The sequence below is a fragment of the Neodiprion virginianus genome, chromosome 6 (assembly GCF_021901495.1).
Source record: "Neodiprion virginianus isolate iyNeoVirg1 chromosome 6, iyNeoVirg1.1, whole genome shotgun sequence".
Taxonomy (NCBI): domain Eukaryota; kingdom Metazoa; phylum Arthropoda; class Insecta; order Hymenoptera; family Diprionidae; genus Neodiprion; species Neodiprion virginianus.
Genome location: NC_060882.1, coordinates 19,057,417 through 19,080,352, shown reverse-complemented (window position 1 = coordinate 19,080,352; position 22,936 = coordinate 19,057,417). Strand labels below are relative to the sequence as shown.

At 41.4% G+C, this 22,936-nt stretch overlaps 4 protein-coding genes across 5 annotated transcripts in view; 1 reads left to right on the top strand and 3 right to left on the bottom strand.

The window, feature by feature from the left end:
* Positions 1-94: 94 nt before the first annotated feature.
* LOC124307818 (tRNA 2'-phosphotransferase 1) overlaps positions 95-22,936 on the top strand; it is a 50,692-nt gene continuing 27,850 nt past the window's right edge. The window contains exon 1 of one of the 2 annotated variants that reach the window (XM_046769922.1): positions 95-404. The gene's annotated coding sequence lies outside the window, so the exon portion shown is untranslated. Of the gene's footprint in view, positions 409-22,936 lie in introns of both variants that reach the window. The other variant, XM_046769921.1, reaches the window with a different exon arrangement.
* LOC124307819 (uncharacterized) lies at positions 552-2,302 on the bottom strand. Its single transcript, XM_046769923.1, has 4 exons — positions 1,961-2,302; positions 1,746-1,857; positions 1,480-1,633; positions 552-815 (listed from the first exon to the last, which is right to left on the bottom strand). Exons 1-4 carry the CDS (start codon positions 2,126-2,128, stop codon positions 674-676), a joined length of 576 nt encoding a protein of 191 aa, XP_046625879.1. The 5' UTR covers positions 2,129-2,302; the 3' UTR covers positions 552-673.
* Positions 3,399-10,257, bottom strand: LOC124307783 (uncharacterized). The gene is made up of 3 exons (XM_046769849.1): positions 9,788-10,257; positions 5,462-8,166; positions 3,399-4,604 (listed from the first exon to the last, which is right to left on the bottom strand). Exons 1-3 carry the CDS (start codon positions 9,800-9,802, stop codon positions 4,481-4,483), a joined length of 2,844 nt encoding a protein of 947 aa, XP_046625805.1. The 5' UTR covers positions 9,803-10,257; the 3' UTR covers positions 3,399-4,480.
* LOC124307804 (uncharacterized) lies at positions 19,812-22,118 on the bottom strand. Its single transcript, XM_046769895.1, has 5 exons — positions 22,086-22,118; positions 21,068-22,005; positions 20,878-20,982; positions 20,252-20,428; positions 19,812-20,043 (listed from the first exon to the last, which is right to left on the bottom strand). Exons 1-5 carry the CDS (start codon positions 22,089-22,091, stop codon positions 19,956-19,958), a joined length of 1,314 nt encoding a protein of 437 aa, XP_046625851.1. The 5' UTR covers positions 22,092-22,118; the 3' UTR covers positions 19,812-19,955.

The following is a 22,936-nucleotide window of genomic DNA, read 5'->3' as shown; positions in this document are numbered from 1 at the left end:
AGTGGGTTCTGGGTACGTTTCGATTCGCTTCGAGCACTTCGAGTATGCGAGTCGGCGTCGAGAGAGACGAAGTGCGTCGTAATATCAGGCAGTTGACAAGGACATAATACATAAATATCGTGCATAGATCACGTGATGGGTCGTTCGGTGGATGTTCAGAAAACAAGTGTGTCAATTTAAAACATTCTTTGTCTGTCAATTTTTCCGTCAGAGAACCATATTTGAAGTAATACGCTAAAAGTTGTTTGTTGGAAGTTGTTTTAAAGCGTGTCAAGTTTATCAGGTGTCTCAAAGTAAGCGGCGGCCGTTTCACTGCGAAAGATGAGAATCGACAACTCTTTTCACGACACTGACGCTTTAGAAGTGTTGCTTCACTAAGCAGCGGCAGAATTACAATCTGATATGTAGGTATGTATTTTTGATGATGAATTACATAATTCTGAAACTGTATTTTCAATAATGTACTAATCCGTTGTTGTCACTGTTACAATAATACATATAATTACCATGTAGGTAAGCGTTGTTTTGAGATATATAAGTTGTAAGTGCGGAAAAGATATTGTCATTGATCAGAGAGTACAATAGTTACTTGATGCTTTATTATAAAATAGATTCCAATACTAGTGAAAAAATATGAAATAGATTTGCCATATTATTGTCATTTCCCACAATTTCACGCGTCTTTCAAAAACTTGTCAATATTTTCCTTCTTGCAAGTATATTCCGGTGGACACTTCCCGGCCGATCCATATTCTACGGCTTTCCTCAGCTCTAGAACAGTCTTCTCATACTTGTCGAACTCTACGGGAACAGATCTGTGTACAAACAACAACTTTGCTGTTACAGCTTGAAACATGTTGTCACAAATTCATACACTGGCGTAGAAATTGTTGAATATCATTGGCTGAAAAATATATCGAACGACCAATCAAAGTCTGGTAAATGTAAAAGTAACGTGTAGACTTGTGAATATGCAGGCATAAAAACATTACCGACATCTGAAATAACTGGATTCACGGTAAATTATAGCTTCGAGTATTAAGAGGATGCTATAGTCAGTCTTTACCGATCGAGGTAAAATGTCACTTATCTTGAGTTTTATCACAGCCTACGCAACACTGATGTTAAAATGCCTCAGTCTGCGTAATTCCCCATGAAATTCCGAACAAAAATATCCAAAAACTTTTTATTTTGTGCGTGAATAATATCAAGAAATGTATTTCTACAATAAATGCTAATTCTATTACAGAAATACATTTCTCGGCATCAATGTCGTGTGAAGCAAATCTTTTTTTGGGCATTTGTATTTAAAATAAGTGAAATTTAACGCGGTTAGTAAAGACTGACTATAGATTTCTCTTAACTCCGCGTGCTCCAATGATCTAGTCATTGCATTCACGTATCAAACCCCAATTGGTCTACGTTCAATTCAACTTTTAACTCGACGCGACTTGCGTATTGCACCGAGCAAAAACATACTGTGGCATGAGCTTGAAGGTTTGCAGAAACATTTCGGCAGCTCCGAGGTATTCCTTGGCTTTGCGAGGGACTTCACAGGCTGCCCTGAAAAGGCATTTGTCGCCGACAAGGTAGCCCAAGGCCAAGGCTACCTCACTCTCGGAAACGATTGGTTCTGTGCAGAGGAAATGAATATATAACGTGTATGCATATCTACATCATTTTTGGATCACGTTATTACCATTACAGAGAGTTGTATATTATCGGTTTATACGTGTAATAATTACCATCGTCCAATTCGCGAGTTTTGTATCCATGGTGCCCCATGTATCCAGCCCCGAAAACTACAGCCTTGAGTACCAAAAGTATCAGCAAATTTGACAAATTCAAACTCAGTACCTGTAAGGCGTTTCCAATTACTGATCACGCTTCGGAAAAACTATCGTAAGTGAATTTTCCACGAATATCAGAGGTGATTCATCCCGAATCGTTTCTATCTCACCTGGCTATTCGTTGACGATCTCTGAATCAACTCTTTTGCAACTTCAGCGAGCATGGATCCGACCTGGACTCGAACTCCACGGTTTTTAACGAAATCGTTTTCTTGGACCCAAGCAAATGCTACCGCGAACGTCATACCGAATATCAAAATACGCGAACAACAAATCATTTTGAAAGTTTTCGCTACTCTTACGATAAGTCCTTGATGTTCTTGCACAAACAAATTTTCTTTACACTTGTACTGAAAAATTGCAAACTGAATAGAAAAAATATCCGAATTGGAAATAAATGATCAGGTTCACTTTGATTACGTGTGTTGAAAAGTAAAAGATGATGCGCTGATATCAGTCGAAAAAGTTGACTTCAACTGTGTGAATAAAAATGAAAATAGAACAGCTTTTCCGAGAACCTTATAGCCTGGGCATTCATTCTTCCCACCACGTATTCTTCGCGGTGCATCTAACCGGCAAAGCATTGTTTTCTGTGTCGTAAAACGCGATATAATTACTCAAATTATTGTCCCAGGTCTTGTTGGGTTTATTGTCTTTGAAGCCGAGTCGTGTGCTTTCAGCGTAGGGCCACTTTCATTTAGCCGGAAATAAGTGGAGAAAACTCGAAACTTTTTCTATTCTTCTTCAATTTGTACGATATATGTGTGACGTTGTAGTTGTTTCAGGACTACAAGTCATCTTGTTAGTCCTTGCAGTTTCTTCACTTAGTTAACCACGCGTACGTGATTACATAAAATTATTGCCATCGTAGCCAATCGGGTTAAACGAGCGAAACATGTCTGTAAATGCATCAATGAACGTAACGGCCTCAACAGTTGACAATTTGTTATTGTAATTTTAGATTTATGCTGAAAATTTGCAATACCTGCTTCACAATCTGAAATTTGATACCTCATTATCATTATGATTGTCGGATATACGTATTAAAAAAGGTAACGACTTTCTCGAAACATTAATTGAACTCTTCTCGGGCCGATAAGACCAGTCGTAAATTGAATCCGATTTTACGGAATTGTAGCTAACTGATTTTGACTTACAGTAAACTCTCTTTCGATTGAAATCTATGGAATTTGAGGCTCATTAATTCGTTTGATTTCTTTTTTTCAATATGAAATTCTGCAGCCATCAAGTGTCTACGTAACACGCCAGTTGTAGAATGGCAAAATTGATTGGTCAGCCACTTTCCGCGGGACAGGTTTTTGCTGATGCAATATTTTTCGAACAAACAATCGTAGTTTCGTTAGCAATTCGAGATCGCACTAGCGTCAATAAAAATTCCCGTCTGCCTACTTTGTGTTTCGCAAGTTCTTTTTTACTCCGTTGCGTCTCAAGTAAAAAAAGTGTGGAAAATTTGCAGTATGAGCCAATAAAAGTTTGAACATGAGTATTGAACCTGTTTTTTTTTTTTTTAATTTTTTTAGAAAACGTAGTTTATTCATCAATTTTTCAGTACATATTGCGCACACAGTGGTATAATAGTATATTATATATAGTAGTACAGTATTATTTAGTTAACTGTTACAAGATTTATTTGGCTTACAACTAGCTTACGTTCTAATCTCGATGTATTTCGAGAACCATGATTACCGATAACAGTTTATTGGTGACGAAACTTTTCTGTGCATCTCGTCCGTGCTCCAAAAATTTTGACTCAATTTATTTTGCTCACTAACAATTTTGCTATAGCAAAATATTGAGTGCGATACATGAAATACGACAAATTGTTCACTGTGATTGCATTTTGATGATCTTTAGACGAAAGAGGTGATACGAAAACACGTATTCACCGATTCCGACTTGACCATTTTAACGAATCTTGGTCCTCCTAGAGCTACCCTATAAGCTATGCGTTTGTTTTGTGATAATTTAAGTTAAGGATGTGTATTAAATAGGAATATTACGGTGATGGCTATATACAATTTGGCGTCTTCAACCTGGAATACTTTACATATGTATAGCGTAGTAATTTACCTTTAAATATTAATCTTTACTCTCTTGAATAACGGTGAAAAAAAATGATATTATTAATAATTCGTTGATGCATAATTGGCACGACTCAAACGACCTCGTTATAACCGAGCAAAAATACGAACATGGTATAGACTCTGAACAATTTCTTCTTATAACTCCGTCATTGAAAAAATTTGAATCATTGAATACTTTCTAAAAACCAACTGTAGCATCGAACGAGTGTACAACACTGAAAAAGACGAGCAGACAGTCACGGAAGAAAAACGAAATATAAGAAAATGTCGAAGACTCAACAAGCATCCGACTGTGTTTGAACGATCTGATTAGATGCCGTATGACAACTTCTCCTCGTCAAGACAGTGAAACTTTCTCTTGGACCGTATCCAGGTATGGTGCTTTGCAGAGTAGTGGTTCGCTCTCTCGGTCGATTAAGTACATCTCTCCGGTTGTTAAGTATCGGCTATTTGTCAGGTAGCTCCTTCACGTACTATTGAGGAAACGTTTTTCCCACATATTATACACCGCATCCAAGTATTAGGTTAGAAGAAAACGTTTCCCGGCCTCGCTTGGGGGCAAAGGAAACCGGAACAATCGTGCCTGCGAATAGCGTCCATGACTTCTTCGAAGTGACTTGACACCTGGTTTGCGGCGCCCGGTTGTATTCTGAAAAATATGGGAATATTAAGGCATAGTGCATCAAACCTGACGGGGTGAAGTGGCAGGTAGGATAGATGCACCTGTTTTGGCCACCTCAGTACCGTCTGTAGCCATCCATTGATCCATTTGTGGCAGTATCAATTGCATGGAATCGAGGACGTGATCACAAATGGTAAAACAAAATTACTTTTTAAACAGCTAATTATCAAAGAATGTAATATTATTTGCAGGGTCTGTTTTCGCAACGAATTCAATAACTGGACACATTGATAGTATTGAAAACAAGCAATACGATATACAAGGGTGGCCAAAGACGGTACAGTGGTCACAAACGGTGCTTCTGCCTTATCTCGTCCATTGTCGCGGAATTAACGAGGCGAGCGTCTAATTTGTTTACAGGTCTAGAAAACTACGTTTTTTAAAAAGCGGTAATAGTGCATGGATTGTGTTTTGTTCCTAGTTGGCTGAAGGCGTTCTTGACGCGTCAGGTCACGCAGAACCTTCTCGCTGGTCTGTAATTCGTTAGCTTTTCTAGCGAGCGACGTCGAGCCGACGTAACCCGGCTCGACGGTATTGGTCAGTGACTTGGAGTCCGTGCAGAGTGAGTTTTTTTTTTTGCGCGCCAACTATCCAAACTGGGCAATGAAGTGAAACTGTGCTAGGAGGTAAGAGTTGAATCAGTCAGTAGGACGTTTGTTCGGCGAAGCGAAAGCTGAAAGAAAGTTATACATGGAGAGTTCGCTCAGACTCGATGCTTCGTCGTCGTTTAGCTATAGTGTCTGCACGCCGAGCTATCGCGGGACGTTTTAGTCGGACCGTGGGATTCACGAGGCTTCGATCACGTGCCATCTGTCTTTACTCACAATGCCAGCAGGGACGCCATCTTCTTTTCCATAAACGTGACGGCGTCGGAACCCCGGAGGATCATCGCGTCGCAGAATATCCTCTTGGCACAGGGTGTGTTCGCCCAGTCACCCTCGACGTGCCCGGCTTCCGCGACTTCCGCGTTTTCCAAATTCTGGAGAGTGTCTTGGAGCTCCTGATCCGTTCCCAAACTACGCTTCGACCTCTTCTGATCTTGCGGTTCTCCCTCCTCGCTCTCCGACTGTCTTATCATTTCACCAACGATCTTCGCCACGTCTTCGACAGCGCCTTGATCGAGATCCGCTCTTTCCGACGCATCCTCATCACCCTCGACGACGAGGATCGTACCCGCGTTCTGAGACTCGGGTTTCTTCGTCCTCTGCAGTTGCAGATCGGTAACGTCGATATTTCCGCGTCTGGGTACATCGATTTCCACAATTTCCGTTATCTTGTCTAAATTCTTTCTCTGGAACCGCTTGTCTCGCATCCAATCAGCCACTTCCGGTTCCAACCTTAGGACGCTGGGATCATCGATGCTTCGTCTGTGTCTTCCGGTCTCAACGTATTCCAGCTCGTCAACGACCGGTTTCGTCTCACGGGTTTCCACCTTGTCCGAATCGTTCGATTCTTCGAGTATCAGAAACACACCATCGTCATCTTCTCGGCTCTGGCTTCTCTCTTCCCCCTCGGCTACGATGACTGGCTCATTTTCGAATGTCTGAACGAAATTGGCCGCCTGATTTGGGCTGGCGAACGACGCTTGCCACATCCTTGACTCACTGTTGACCCGACTATCTGGTTCGTTCGCCTCATTTCCATACTCAGGAAGCTTCTTCGCTGATGCTTCGAGGGCTCGTTTGTGCTCGAGATCGATTTCGTCGTCGCCTGATCTCTTCAGGACGTCAACATCGAGGTATCTGCCAACTGCGACAGCGCCTATTCCCAGCGCAGCGCCGGAAGCAACGAGACCCAGAGCAGGGATGAGAATGGACGAACCCGAGGCAACGGTTCCAACTTTGTCCTGCGCTACGTCCCGGGAGAGACCCAAGTTCTTAGAAATCTTTTGCGTCGCTTCCACCAAGGGGTCGAAAACCGGACGTGTAAGTTGGGAGACCTTTTCAACCCCGGTCGAAAATTGGTTCTTAAGGTTCTCCGATATTTTCACCCAGAATGGCGGGTCGTTTTGTGGTTTCAGTCCGTAGAAACGGTGGTTAGGGTAATAGTACTTCGAAGAGTACGAGTCCACGACGTTCTTATCGTTCAGAACGTACTTCTTCTTCTGCCGGGTCTCCGAGGTGAACGTCGGCTGAACCTCCGAGTAGCTTTCGGGTTGCCGTATCTCGTTCTTCACGATCTTCGCCGGTTGCACACCCAGTTCCGGATGAGCATACTGCAGAACCGGGGCTCTCACTCCTGGCTTCAAAGCGACCGGGGCGATCTTCTGACTTTCCGGAGTATAGCTCTGCGAGTTTGGGTAATTCGCGACGCTGTCCGGATGAAGCATTCGCTTTTGAACGTTGGAATTGTAGCCGTCACTAGCCGCGTTGTAGATCTCGGCCTTGAGAGCGTCGTTTTGATAATTCTTCGGATCCCATTCGAAGTATACGTTCGTCTTTTCGGCATCGTAGTTCCTTCCGTACCGTCGATTAACGTCGTCGAAAAAGTTCTCGAACCTTTGACGATCGGCCGTTTTGTCAATCGCGTAAAAATTGCTCGAAGGATCGAGGTTAACGACCGTTGCGCTCTCTGGTATCAACTTGTTGTTTATTACTCTGGCGTTCCTCCACGTCTGGATCTTGTCCATCGGGTCATCGGGCACTCGATGTCCGTGGATGGTCGGCGTCCCGTCGGCGTCCAAGGTCATCGGTGACCTCTTGGAAGCCGGTTTCACGTTGATCTCCGACCTGATCGTCACTTCCGCTGGTACGTTCTTCGCGTTTCTATTCTTGTACACATTAGCGCCGACGTTCGTCCTAGTCACCGGTCTCGGCTGGTTCGGAAGGAATCCATGTCGCTCCTCCTGATTTCCGACTATTCTTGCGGGGTTCAATTTCTCGAACGAGAGTTCCCGGTCTGCTCTCTTCTCCGTGTTTCTTCCGGCGAATATCATACCTTGATGCTCGAAATTGGGCTTCGAGTAACGCGCGAAGCTCGCCGATCGGTGCAGCCCTGTGTCGACTGGTTTCCAATTTGTGTACAAGGGCTCCTCTGCCTGCAGCTGCTCTTCGAGAGCTCTTTCCGAACCTCCGCCAAGTGGCTTCCAGCTCCCGTACTCCATCAGGCTCTCACCGACCTGGCTGAGGTTCTTCCGCTCGAATTTCGACGGCCCTTCCTGATCGGCGACTGGCCCCGATACCTGGCTACGAATCTTCGCCACCTGCTCGTTCTCCTGCAGTCTCCTCTGAGCCTCGCCGTTCTGATTCTGCAACTTTCTAACCTCGAAAATCACGTGGGATTGATTTTGCCCACGCCTTTCGGGTTCGGTGCTCATTCCAGTGGTTCCTTCTTCCTTCTGAACTACTCTGTGATCTCGCCTCTTCACTATCAACGTCGCCAGGTTACCCTCGCTCGTTCGAACCTTCACTTCTTCCGTCTCCCCAGGCAAACTTCTCGCCACTTTTAGCATCGTTCTCGTGTAGCTCGGGGCCGGAGGAACACTCGTCGAGGTGACGATGACCATCGTCAAAGCGAGTACCAGCACTACCTGCGAAATGAAAAAGCAGCGTGAAACGAAAGGTAATTACAAAGAATCCGGATATCTGCTTGCGCCATAGACAGTATCGATAGCTTATACGGCAACGTGATTGTCAGAGTGATTTGGCGTTAAATTATATTGTTTCATTCGCGGCAACGTAGACTGCTCACTAGGTCAATGGGACATCGTGCGGCGGCTGCACAGATCCATGATTCAGCTGTCACTTTGGCCGATGATTGATTTTTGCACCGAACGATTTCTATGCCTGTTATAGGTGTATGCGATCTATTTATAGGGTAATATCCTAATCTTTGCGACTCGTGCGCGCATTCCTATTTCATGCTTATTTCACCGTGTCGACCGCGTTGCAATGACACGCATATAAAATGGGTTTCAAAACATTTTCGAAAGTCTAGTGTGTGTAGGTAGGGCGTAATCTCGCTGTCTCGTTTGCCTGTGCAATTTTCTATACACACCATCGCGTGCAGCTGCGGGTACAAATGCGTGTCTTGTCGGGTGTAACTCAACGAGCCTGGTTATTTGTCACTGATAACTCGCATCCGAGACTCGAATGGCGGCTCGGAACACCGTGTGCACTTAGAACGCGTGCGATTATCAACCCAGTGAAGTTTAGAAATCAAGACTCTTCTTCCGCTACAGCGTTACAATCGCCAATGGAACAGCGTGAATATTACCGCAGAGCGTTAGCCTCGTTTTCGGATAGCCGTGATTTGGAACTGAAGTTCATAATACAGAAAATGGTTAAGTTATCGACGAATTGATGACAAAATGAAAAGGGGACAATTAACGTTGAAGCTACTAACGAACGAGTGCAAAAATTTTCCTACTCGGACAACGAAGTGGAATTCGGACAACCCGAGGTCGAGACGGTAATTGGGATGCTATATCTCCGGAGATATGCACACATGTCGCGTGTGCCTTTCGTCTTGGGACCGTGCATACTCAACGCTCTACATATTGCAACACTTTGACCGACATTAATTACCCACCAATTAAGGCTAACTGGTCGGTGGGTTATTCTGCACTCATACCATTGTTTCCTCAACTGCAGTAAATGGTCCTCCTCTTCACCGGGGCGTGAATATTGAGATTACTTTCGCTAAATATCTCCTAATCATACATTCTCGGCACGTAGAACGTCGTCGTTTTGCGCAAAAGAGTTTGAAACCTCATCGTGCTTTTAGTTAAATTTTCGCAATTCCGATTCCACCGTTCAACCAGCGCGTGTGGGTGAAGACGCCTAACGAAATTCAAATTATCGCCGCGGGTTCGCCCCTCGCAGTCTCGATGATTACACCGCAAAAACGGTGTCATCACGTTCCGGAAGCGAAGCAGAATCTGGCCGATACTTTCCCTCGTCAAATACGCACACCGATCGATCAGAATTATAGGGATCAGTGCGATTATCGTAGGATTCGCAAAGAAATTATCAGTACTAATTAGGTGATTGATACAGTTTTTTCCCAACAGAATGTCGAAACACGCGGAGGGTGATTCGATAACTGATAAAGTTAGTAACCCCAAAGAGGGGAAAAGCCCTGCACTACCTGGAAGATAAAATGCATTACGAAATTAATTCATGGTATGAAGGGGGTAGAATTATTATTACCTCAAACCGCGGCATCGTTGTGGTTGAATTACTTCCGGTGATGGATTTATTTACGCTTGCACTCTTGGAGCGATATATATTTTCACAAAAAGTACGTCTTGCTACAGATCCACTAAACTTCAGTGACCGGATACTTATTATCAAGAGTGGAAACAAACGTCGTCTGGTATTTAAGGACCCATTGCTTCGTGTGAAACAAAAATGGGTTCCAATTTTCAATAAATATTTTTTTATTTTTTCTTTACTATCCTCAATTTGTGTGGAACACAACGGTGCAAAATGACACGATAAATTGATCGGTGATAGGCAAGAATCGGCAGGTAAGTATGATCGAGTCTCTTGACGTAGCACCTGCTCACTCGAGGAATATCTTCACGCGACTGACGGGAGTTCGCGGTTACCTCCTCATGTCGCTTCTCACCGACCTACTTCTTTTACCTTAGCCACTGTCTACCGATGAGCACCATGCTGCTGTTGCTGCTGCTGCAGGCGAGACTCTCAACGGTCTGAACTAGCTGTGCAGAGCTCTGCAACCTGCGGGGGCTAATCGTGCAGGTTCTACCCGTCACGTTAACTGCATGCGGCTGGTACGTACTTGATGGATCCCGCGGACGATCATTTACAAGCCGAGCGAATCGCGGAGGAGCGACTTAGTTTTCGTTTAAGGTGCACATAGTGCATGCACAAATATCCTTGCAACACTTTCGATTGGCATTGACAATTTCGTCAACGTTTTTGCAGCCCGATCTGCATCCCATTGACAGGCTTCGCACGCAATCGCGAAACGCGGGCAATATGTATATGTATATTATATATTTGTGCGTGGTGTCGCTTGCACTTACATCGAGAGCGAATTTTGAGACTTCTTTTAAGAGTAGCAGGTTCGTCTTGTGCCGCAACACGCTTGTTACGTATACTCGATAACTATTTTGAACAAAAGCAGACAGAGTTAAAGAAGAAGAAGAAGAAGAAAATAAAAGATTAAATGTATCGACAGAGAAATAGGTTTTTAAAACATATTGGTATGACCGTTAAAAGCTAATTCAATCATATCAAGCAATTCGTGATGCGCCTACCCTTTGCTATTCTTAAGAATCGTTTCTCCGTATCGTCGGTCACAGTCGCTGTCACGGTCGATTAAAAATTCGATCCACATTTAAGCTAATTTCACGACAGACAGACGAATCATAATAAAGGTTGGTCGAAAATAAAAATAAAACACACATTTTATCAATCATATTTCCTAGACAGGAGATCAAAGAGTCCGTAGATGTGAAAAGTAAATTAGATAAAAGTTCGCGTGATATTATATTAATTTATACCTACGTGAAAACGGAATGACGACAGAAAAAAAAAAAAAAAAAAACGAAACGTCGAGCTGTAAAATAGGTCAACCAGTCGATTTCGTTTGAATGAATGAAGGCGGCATGTTTTCTTTTCTCATCATATTAATTATTATGTGTGAATTCCTCGTGTTCATTGGTTCGAAAAACTCGTGTAGACGCTCTGCAGTGCAGAGAATTTTATTGAAACTGTGGCGTTGCTACCCCCGCAACTCGGCTCGAATAAACAGAAAATTTACAATCTGGTAAACGAACGTTCTCTTTCCAAATTTCGATTTCGACGGTTTTTGCGCGGCGACAGCAGCAGCGTGTTGTTAAGTCGGTCGATCGGTTCAAAACCGAGAGAGCGCTTTGCTCCGCTTTATGCTACGGCGATTGAGAGCTCTGCCTCCGCAGTGCGTCATCCGCATATCTGCTTTTTCAACTGCAGCCGTAAATACGGCAAGTCTTGTATTTCGTGGTTCCGAAGGATATTATCTCCGGGCGATCTCAAGTTCACGAGCGAAGCTCCAGCCGGTGTCCTCGTAGTTCCTCGGCCGAGTTCAAAGACCTTAAGTGAAAGGTCTTCAACGTTTGCATCAATCGCACATACCTAGGTATACAGGCCTGCTGGCTGCAGCGTCCTCGTGCAACCCCGAGGGCATCCAGGAGGAAGACCTCGGGGTCCGGACTACCGATAAACGACGTCGAAATCACGCAGGAAATACCGGAGAGAATTAACTCCGATAATTAGTTAATCAACGCTTAGCCGCAATTTCGTCTGTTTTTTTCTAAATTCAGATTTATTTCAACGTTTCCGCAGAGCGTTATTCGCCCGATACAACGAATTAAGAAAACAGATTGAACAAAACGAAATACGAACTACGGTCAAACTTTCTTAGACCTCCGGCCTTAGTTGCCCTAATTTATTCACTAACTAACGACGGATTATTCTGCGCATTGTCGAGATATCAGGGTTTCAGGGTCACGTTTTGATCACCGCTTCCGGTTCAGGATGAATGAGATTCACCGTCTGAATGAAAAGTTAGGGAAAGGAAATAAAATCGATCGACAAGTATTCAGAAATGCTGATGATCGCTGATAAAACGATATTTAATAGAAATGAATGCGAGTAAATTCTTATAACGCAAACTGATTTATAGACAATTCGAGAGAAGGATTCATAATTAGAACATTGAAAATGATTTAACTTTAATGTTTCTGATCAGATTCTAAGTTTTTCGGGTTTATTTTGCTCGCCATAGAAATCTTTATAGATCACCTGAAAATTTTTTACGAGCATTTATCTCCACAATGGACAAAAATAGATTTTTGTAAGCAGTGTTTAACAAATATTTTTCTAAAACTTATATTCGCGGTTGTTTCTTTCTTCCTAGCTTTAGATTCATACTGTTGGCCCCATTCATTCTTATCTGCGAAAATTGTCGCGATGATGCGTTGTTGTTAATACGAACGTGAGTCCAAAACCCATCGCCCGCATAATTACTCCACGTTTCTATCCAAATAACGTTTTTATTTCCCGATTTGTAAGAGTCCTTGAATTTTTTAACAGCACAATCAAACTTTGTCCAATAACAGCCGGATGCCGGCGAGGACTTGATAATAAAATATGAAAATAATAACAATCACGCGTTTGTATAATAGATAATCGTATTCGAAGACTTTGCGTTACATCGCGACGTCGAGAGATTGCAGCGAATGAATGCCTAATGCGGTATCTACTTGTCGAAAACTTTCTCGCACAAAGTTGAAGAAACTACGCTAAGGAATACCTTGTGCCTAAGATAACTTATACAGCATGAACAGCCGCACCTGTTCCACACGTGTTGCGTAAGCAATGGTGAAGCTAAATTAAAATAAAACCGAAACAATTCACTTCCTGTTCTTAATTACGTAAAAGGGTGCTTGGGTTTAAAAACGAACAGCAATTTAAAAAATTGTAAACTACGCCACGGGTTCTAAATACGCCACGATATTTGACATTCTAAAATGACGAACCTTGAACTTATCGGAACTACGCATATTTGGCGAAGGCTGCTTATTCGGACACGCCTTTATTAGCTGACTTTTACAAGCGGGTCAAACTAATGGGAATTACAAGCAATCATGCTAATACGACGATTGTTCCTACGCGGCTGGTCTAACAATAAACGAAGGACGTTTATACGTATCTTCCCGCATTGTTTGAAACAGCGCACCTGTTTTCCTTGACACATCGGTATATGGCATCTGTCTTATACGTTGCCAATAACCAACCCGCCTCTCATTATTCCCATGCCTGTGCCTTATCTCGCATCGTTTGAACAATAAAACTTGATCCGTAGGCAGGTAATGACTCTCGGAATCGAGTTCAACGATTTCTGGAATTTAAATTTTACCATCCTTTTAATAATATGCAAAATTGTACAACCATTATGCGTATGATTTAAACATATATACTTACAGTACCGAGGAATATGAATGCGACATTCCAGAATTTGCGTTCTTGAATTCATAAGTTTTACCCGCATTCAAAAAAGTCTATTCACCATATTTCTTAGCACGCGATTAATTAATTATTTCAGGAAATGAGCGAATCGATTCATTTTGATTTTTTATATCTTACTATAACAATTTTATTTCACCTGAATGATCCGCACAGCTGTTCAATACGCGTCTTAGCTTGTCTGACTTGTTGTCGTTTTAATAATAATTCTGTACATGAACACTCATGCACGCGTATCGCTGCCGTCTCGTGGTTTACTTTATGGAATAAGAGAAACGGTCAAGAATCACAAGTGAAGTTTCTACCGCCGGCATTCCGGAGAATCACGCGTGACTATTATCACTTATTTGAGTTTATGCTCGCCTCGATCTCCGTCGCTGACTATAATTTATTGTACTCGAAGGTACATCCACACTTGATCTCTTTTCCGTATTCAAATCAAGCTTAAGAAATTTTTATTTACTTATAATAACTCGTAAAGATATTTTTGAATTAATTGAAGTGTAATTGCGAAGTATTATCAAGTGTATTCAATTGAATAACCATAAATTGAATGAAAATTGATGGTAATCGTGAGAGTTTTTGATTATTTTGTATTGAATATTCCAAATACTTGTAATTAACATTGTTTTCAAGTCATAAGAATCTGATATACCCATCGATCCACGAAGCTGAAGTTACTGCAACGAAACATCAGGGAAAACTTTACTATCGTTCAATTTTAGAATGACTTTCAATGACGTGGCTTTTCAAAATATAAACTTGTTTTGTTTACCGTTGTTTACTAAATTTCAGACAATCCTGAAGGTGTGAAGTAACGATTTTTCCCAAACACGCATCGTTGCAATAACGTTACTAACTTCGACCTCGTATCAATTTAAGATTGTAAGAAAAGAAAAGCACACAGAGCGCAAGTAGGAGTTTAAAGAAACTTCACAACCGTCAAAAAACTGACCCTTTCAAGTCGCGTTCTGCGCACCTGCGCGCTTTTGGAATGTCGAACCGAGAGTTTAAAACGTATAGTAAAAATATCCGGCCTCTCGATACGGTCTAAACACCTGACGCGTGAGAAAGTGTCGGACTAAAATATTGTTTGAATCACCACGTCACTAAGAGATGGAAAATCAGGAATAAAAAAATAAAACCGGCGAAACGCGGTCTCCTCTCATCCAGTCGTAACTCACACGCTCGGCAGGGCATCCCAATGTGTTTTATGCTTCACTTTTTCGTTTCTTGCAATCTAAGGCGTGCATCCGATGAGTGAAAGTAGTCGACGGAGTAATTGGGTCAGACTCCACTGGGCCATTGCCTTTGCATCTGACCGCCGTTCGCCTCCGACTCTGCCTGTATATTTAATTTACCTTCAATGTAACGCAATTTATATCGCGTGTACTTGCAGTTCCGCGTCATTTCTACCTGTACGTTTAATTGTACTTTATCGCAACTGCGACTCCCGCAAAGTTTCACCTAGTATTGTTTATTCAATTTACCGTTTCTCTTTTTACAGAAAGAAAATTAAGTTATTGTAATCGCGACGAAAATTAGAACCCGTGTTTTTACTAGATCTCTGCGTTCTGAAGTCTAGACATTCACCTTCAATCATTTTCAGATGGACATCTGTGTGTGTGTGTGTGTTTGTGTGTATTTATATACGAATGTGGTCAATTTTTTTGTTCAACAATTTGATTGTAATTATTTCAGTCTCTAACGACGCGACATTTCCGAACTCAGAACTAATTTAATTTTAGCTTCGATCGATCAGTTACTTTTCTAATTATTTAAATAGAAAAATCATAAAAAATAAAATAAAAATTATGATATCTTGCAGGTAACGAATCCAAGGTCAGTTGAGAAAAAACTGCACCTGGTTGTTGTTGTTATAGCTGCAAGTCAAATACGTGCCTGAGGGTTTTCTAGTCGCTGATCACGAATTTGACATTGTACTTCCATACTTCAAATAATGCGATGATCTTAGTATCACCATTGTTGTTATTTCTATTGTTATTTAAGCTCGAAACGAGTTTGAAAACGGGAAGTTGAAAGACTGGTTCACGGTCATCCGAAACCAGCTCGTTTCTTCCCAAAGACGCTTTTATATCACTGATTCTTTCTCCCCGCAAGCATTTCTTGTAACCTGGTATTTCGAACGGATGAGCTTACACACAGCCTCCGGTCATTCCGAGGGCCGTTGTTATATATCTGACGGTGAAAGTATCCGCGCGGCCCACAACCACGTGTTGGTATTACACCTCTAACCAACCATTGACGATCGGGAAGCCGGACGTTGAACTGAAAATTAGTGACACTTAGGATCAGGCGTTGCAAATTTTTTCGAGAGTTCTCTTGTAATTTATTTATTTATGAATTTTTGTTATCACATTATTGTATTGAAAAAAGAAAAAGAAAAACTCCCTACGAGATGTAAACGTAAAGTTTCTCCACTCACAAAACCGTTTTCTAGCATTTACCAACATCTCTGTCTAGGTATAAGATACCTTGTGTGTTGGATTTTAGGAAAAGTGGCTTATTCGATTACGACGAAAGAAATTGACCGAATAATCAAGTATTGGGTCCAGATGATTCATGAAACTTTCGCTTCCGGTTGCTGAATAGCGAATTTTGAAACTTTTCAGTTATTTCGTGAATTCTAAATTCAGGAGGAATTACTCGACCGATTAATTTAGACGATATTTTAACGATGTAGCGAAGTATTCGATAGAAGCGTGTCACGAAACTATTGAAACTTCTACTACTTCCGGATACGTGTATCCTTTAACTCCGAGAGCAAACAAACAAATATCTTGCAACTTTTTATTACAAAATCGCGTTAGACCGAACTTGATACAAATTCGAGATTTTCGGAATTCCGTAGAATTTTCTTACAATTTGATACACGAACTTTCGTTTCAATTTTATTATAATTCAGCGTTACTTATTAATAGTAATTCATTCCAAAATGCTTTACCTTATCTTTTAAAGTGGTTTTTGCTTTCATGTGTATCCGGTTCTTCGTCGGTATCGTTCACTAATTTGAAACTTTACTTTCCTACAAGAATTTACCGCCTATTCACCCCTGTTAGAACATTTAACGAATTAAAGTGATCTATCGAAGACTAAGAATGTGGTCATCCGTTTATACTTATTACAAAAAGCCAAGTTGTTGTTTTATTAATCCGGTGTTTCTTTTATCTAAATGCAGATGACACGTAATTAACATAGACATGGGTTCGATGGGTACGGCATTCATTTTGGTGAATAAAAAAAAAAAAAAATAAGGAGTTTTTTTCACCCGCTGCGTTCAACAGTCGGTTCAATTTATTTATGTATCTGGCTTGTTTTTTATTCTCTAAATTATAATTCGATATTTATGGGTAGGATTAATTAACAACCAAGGACAGTACATAGTTCGTTATAGATGTGCATTAGCGGTGGTAACCGCCCATACATGTAGGAGCGAACATCTTTGCCTCGGACGATCAACACGTTGTTTTTTTAACGCAACGTACAAAAAAAAAAATCAAACCAAATACGACGATTTCATAGTTCCTAAATTACGTCAAACGCAGTTTATACATGTTCGTTCGGAACTGAAATCATCGGTTCGATATCGAATTTTATGGAGGAATATTATTAAATTCTGGATGAATTACGGCGAACTACGGGCTCGATTACTCTACAAGGTTTCCGACCGTGACTATATCTCATATATTATAGCTACCGGGAAGCTGTTGAGAAATGAATATCTTAAATCTATGCTTTTACGATAAGAAAAAAAATATTGTATGAACCTGTGGTATTCATCTCTTCTTGTATCTTATTATTGTCGATCATTAGAAGGATATTATAAGGACATATACGCACTTGAAGTTAGCATGAATATGTCAAAGCGGCACGAAACTTTTATTGTTCCTGAAATGGAACAGTACGAGAGCCCACGACAAAAATCTTTCTTCCATAGCATCCCGGCTAAGACAGTATGAAGTAGATCATTTGATTCTGGACCTAAAAATGCAAATTTCAAACATTTTGCACGCAGCGTTTGACCTGAGTGCGTTTTCAAAAATGTAAACAAATTTGACCGAACTGTATCACAGAATAAGTTGCTCGGATGTAGAAAAAATTAATTAATTGAGTACAGCATCCTAATTTTATTGGGCATCATTGGCGGTATTGAAAATGTGTCTGATACGGTATTTTAGTAATCTAGATAGCCATGAGAATGATTTAAAATAAGTAAAAAATCAAAAGATGCAATTACAGCGCGCCAGAAGATGTCTCCAAGGAAGAAGTCAATATTTTTTAGTCGTAATAATCAATCTAACTACCGGGCTAGTGAGAAAAATTAATTACTAATAAATAGTGATGAAATTCTTGAACAGATGGCTGCGGAATTTGAAAAAATTGTGTGAAACTTGTGTGGAATTATCAAACTTTCAAAATTACAATTTATGAAACTTTAACGTCAACTTTTTTTTTATCAAAACCGTAAGAATTTTGGCATCTCCCTGAACAAAGAAAAAACGCGAATGAGAATTCGACAAACGATCATATTTTCTTCGAGCTTTTGAAACGTTGCGTTTGCGACGGCTCATATATCTTGACGCGCGTTATATCAAAATCGGAAATTGAACAAATTCGAATGCAGCAAATTACAGTAATAAAGATAATGATAATCGTGACTGGGGCGGAGCTCTCCGGCGAAGCCAGACGTCGGAGAAACGATATGAGAATTACAGTCACGCGGCGACATCTCTCGTGACTGAGTCAAACCTGTATTTAAGTAGTGACGGGTACGTATGCGGTCGGACGGCGAGTTGAGAGACCGGTTTAATTATAATACCCAATTCGCATCGACGAGTCGTTCGATATTTTTCGTGAAATAGATATATTCTCACGGCCCTTCGATCAAGGACTAGAGGATTATCAAATTTGGGGTTTAAATTTTAGAGAATTTGTTATTTTTCCTTCTGTCTTCACCCCTTTGTCGTTAACCCTCGCACGCTTTATTTAAGGCACGTGTGAAATTTACGCGACTTACATGTATAACGATAAGACCATGGCAACGTCAGATATCCAGGCCGTCACGTTTCGAGGTGCTGCACGGTGTGATCTTATGGATCGGATTCGATTACCGGTATAAACTTCATCCGACAACACGCGAACGTTCCCCAGTTATGGAGCAACTCACCGCGCAGACACGCGAATGTGCAGGATTTAACGGGGGTGAGAGAAAGAAAGAAAGAAAGAAAGAAAGAATTACAAAAACGTGCCCCTGACGTGTGTAACTCGCGGTTCAAAAGTCACGAGTTAATAGGACCAATTTTACGGTGTGAACGTGCTTTTAGAAAGTCGCAGTTCATACCGCAAGAGCTGGTCGGTTTGCCGGTTGCAGGTTTTATATTAAACCGACCTGCGACTAACGCCGGGGATAATCGTCCTCTCTCATTCACCTGAAATGTGCCTGTGAGAACATTTCTCCTTCCTTTCATAGTTCTGCTCGAAAGTGCACCCATCCCGGTGTAATAATACGAGTTTCTCGATCCTCGAATCGGCTTCCGCGCCGCTCCCGATCCCACCGTCTATGCAGAATCGCGAAAATACCGCTATGCCGATTACGGCCCCGACATTGCCTCTGACGGATTAAATTTCCATGCATTTCTCGGCATGTCTCATCGCTCGCGATTATGCGATATGATTTTTTTTCTCTCTTCGCGTCGACTCGCATAATCGTACGTCCGTTTCGAATTACGACCTAAAAGCGAGAGGAAAAGATGCGTTCCGTGTGTTTTAATTCCCCGGATACGGGAATAACGGTAATCAAGTTAAAACTCGCTGTTGAGAACAGATTCAATTTTTTTCATTATTATTTTATCGAATACAAAAGATATGATAAGTAATCAAAGTAATTTAGAAGTTTTCACAGATTAGTACATAAATTTTTGTTCTTCAATTATTTGAAATACCGTGACGGCTCAAATTTTTCGATAAGTTATGCTCAATCTAAACATAACGCTCCAATTTTTGATCAAAAATAAAAAATCAACAGACGTCGGCATGCATTGTAAGAGAAACAATCGCATCTGAAATAATTGGGACTTACAACTGCCTTAATGACCGTATATTGTTGATGTAGGAATGAGAACACTTACTGCGTACCGTAGGTATACATTATAAAAAAAACACGTGAAAAAAGGAATTAATATCATACGTATGTGAAGTTTATTTTGTAAAAAAAATAATTTTAATAATATACCCCTCCCCGTTTTTCTAGTTGCTTCTAATCCTAATCGTTGCCGGCCACTTAAGTCATTCTGAGATTTTAAGCCTGTCCCCGACGAGTTTAACAAGTTATCAAATTACAATCTCTCTTCTTGACTGACTGGAACAATTCACGCAGTCCGTTATCCTTTGCTGTTTCTTCTGAAGTCCTGCGGGATAACGTGAAACAATTATTACCTTGTTATTACTTGACCCGTACGACCCGTTGATGTTGGCGCAGCGCGGAATACTTAAAACTCAATTAAATTCCGGTTGTGAAAGTGACAAAATAATCGAGGGAATTGAGTCGGTTTTATTTCTCTTGTTTTTTTACCCCAGTTAATCTAGAATTATATCAACGATGCAGCGATGGCTCACCTCGTTGCGAAATTCCATAAAATATTTTGAAACATGTTAGACTTCGGTTTACTTCCGGCCAATATCATTTCGCAGATGTTTTTCTCCTCGCAGGAAATCAGTTCTTCCATTCGCAAGCTCTTATGCTCTGGTGGTAAATTTAGGTCTTTCAATTTTGACAGAGGTATAGACGATTCTCTGCAAATTTCAAATCGGTTAAGAATGGTTTACACTTTTTTCATATGCCAAATATGTTCAAACTCCCTATAGTAGTAATGAAGTTAGTTTGATTTTCATGATGATTTAACGTGTAACGTTACTGATTTCAATTAAACTGATTTTATTTGTATCCTGTACTGTAGACTTGGAATTGTGAATTCTTAAATGGTTCAATAGTAAATATTACTGTTCAGGCAATAGAATACTTAGCCACAACTATCAACAATATTAACTTGTATTTTACAAGGACCGAACTTTTTTTGAAGTTCATTTGAGTATGTACAACTATTTTTTTCCATACATTACGAGTAAGTCGACACGCGTTGAAAAATTTGGACACAGTATTTCGCTGGTTAGACAAGCTGGTTATTTTGATTTAATTGACTAAATACAGATGTTTGAATCGAGCATTTGGACTTGATAATTACGTGGAATTGCCAATCTGAATAATATTCGGTGACAGTGTTGCGAGAAGAAGACCAAACGGCAAAATCGTGCCAATTAGTTGCACAATTTTCTTCCATGGTGACACTCTGAAATGAGTTTAAAAAATAAAATAAAATACATCGCCTGATATTTCCTTTTACTTATGATCTTGAGAGAATAAATAACGCTTACCTTCGTTCCCTGGGTGAAGTGTGAACAACCGGATCATCCGGAAGGTACTCAAAGCTGCTGTCCGAAAAGTGAGAACCTTCCTGATAAAACTTATACGGAAACCTGTGGCTTTTCGTAACCGGAAACTCGACGCCGTCGAAACTCGGCGGTGGTTTTTCATATTCAAAGTTCTTACCCTCGTCAAACGGCGTCACAAAATTCGCCTCGTCGCGGTACGGAGAAGACGGATATTCGAACTGTTGGGAAATATCGCGGGGCGGCGGATTGTCGAGCCACGAAGTTTTATCGGGGGAAGTCGGGGAATAATCGGGCCTCTGAAAGGGCGGTGGTAGCAGCGGCGAACTTTGAAACGTTTTTGGGATATTTTTTGCCTGATACGACGGGCTCGAATGACCAAAAGAAAGCCCGGCGGTGCCGGCAGGTGGTCGAAAATACTGATTTTGACCGGCGATAGCAGACGGAAAGAAGCCCGGTTCCGGGGACGGAGAGTTTACGTTATAGTTGTAATAATTCTTGCTCAAATTGTTCGTCTCGTTTTTTGTCGACGGGGTTTTTGGCCAGTCCTGAGTCTCCGGTTGGACCGATAAAAAGTTTTCAAAATTCAGGTGATTCGGCTTGTTGAAGGGACCCGCGTTGCCTGATTCGAATTCCTCGATCTCTCCGAGATGTACGCTCGGTTTGAATTCCCCCGCACCGTCCGTCTTCGGGGTCAGCGACGGATCCGCGGAAATTTCTTCGCGGATTCCCAACGTCGATGAGTTCGATTCGGAGACCCGAATCCTCTCCGATACGTTACCCACCGCATATTCGTTCTCGAGACGCTTGAAGTCGACTTCTGAAGAATCCGTTTCAACAGCCGTTGCGGTGTTCTCCAGACTCTCGCGATCGCTGGAGATGCTCTGAACACAGACACAGAGCAGACAGATGACTGCCTTCGCCTGAAAATGGATACTAGATTGTAAATCCGTTGAAACTTGGCGTGAAAATCGGCTACGGAACGACAGAGAAAAAACGTTACCTCCATAACAAAACACGTCGGACTAAACTTTAGATTTGCATGCTTCCCGCCTTTATTAAATTTCTAGCGGGCGCGATTTCCGCGCCGTTTTTAAAAAGCGTGAACAACGCGCCACTTTTCCTCGCTCGGTGACAATAATTTTTAATAACTCTTCTGGCGCACTCCACTTATCCTGCTAACCGAAGCAGATTCCAACTTTTAAACGTTTTGGTTCTCAGACGGGGATACACGAGGAGATGAATAAAAAGAGCTGGGTCTTTAGTTCAGGATGGCGTCAACCTCCGGAACCACATGCGTTGTCACCTGTCCCGACCAGATTTCTAATGAGCTTAGACTTGAATTATCGCACATAATTTCGCAAGTGATTGTGCCCGACAATTGTCTTCCACTACGCTATGTTTGACAAATAGGAGGTGTTCGTACTGAAAGTCTCCTCACTGTGTTTAAGTTTCTCCAAAAAATTACGACCGTCTCGGCTTATTAAATTATACCAACACCACATACTTGTGAGCAAAGGACTCGATCTTCTAAATCGACAAGGTTTATACACTCCTCCATTTTCGTCTATTGCGATTTATTCATACGAGCCAAACTCCTTGAAATATACTTAGCGGCATCTCCAAATAAAGTTTCAAGCCAAAATAATTTCCATCCTAAAAGACGTTAATCTACCTCAGAGTACAAAATTATGTTATGGATTCACGTAATTATATGCTAGCTCGGTATATCAATGGCCCAGATCTTACGGTTCGTGAAATATACATATAAGAAGGGTTACGGGGGCATGGAGCGAGGTGATTCTTTATTTTTTCGTGAAAAATTGCCAAAAAAAAAACTATGCAAATTAGTGT

What these genes read in the sequence shown, in the direction of transcription:
- LOC124307819 (XM_046769923.1), bottom strand. Translation starts at nt 2,128, where the DNA reads ATGATTTGTTGTTCGCGTATTTTGATATTCGGTATGACGTTCGCGGTA. An exon ending in GATCGTCAACGAATAGCCAG is followed by an intron (nt 1,858 to 1,960) that starts GTGAGATAGAAA and finishes AACGCCTTACAG; the next exon opens with GTACTGAGTTTGAATTTGTC. An exon ending in ACCTTCAAGCTCATGCCACA is followed by an intron (nt 816 to 1,479) that starts GTATGTTTTTGC and finishes GTTTGTACACAG; the next exon opens with ATCTGTTCCCGTAGAGTTCG.
- LOC124307783 (XM_046769849.1), bottom strand. An exon ending in ATGGCGTCCCTGCTGGCATT is followed by an intron (nt 4,605 to 5,461) that starts GTGAGTAAAGAC and finishes CATATTTTTCAG; the next exon opens with AATACAACCGGGCGCCGCAA.
- LOC124307804 (XM_046769895.1), bottom strand. An exon ending in ACTTCACCCAGGGAACGAAG is followed by an intron (nt 20,983 to 21,067) that starts GTAAGCGTTATT and finishes AACTCATTTCAG; the next exon opens with AGTGTCACCATGGAAGAAAA. An exon ending in TTATGGAATTTCGCAACGAG is followed by an intron (nt 20,044 to 20,251) that starts GTGAGCCATCGC and finishes GTTATCCCGCAG; the next exon opens with GACTTCAGAAGAAACAGCAA.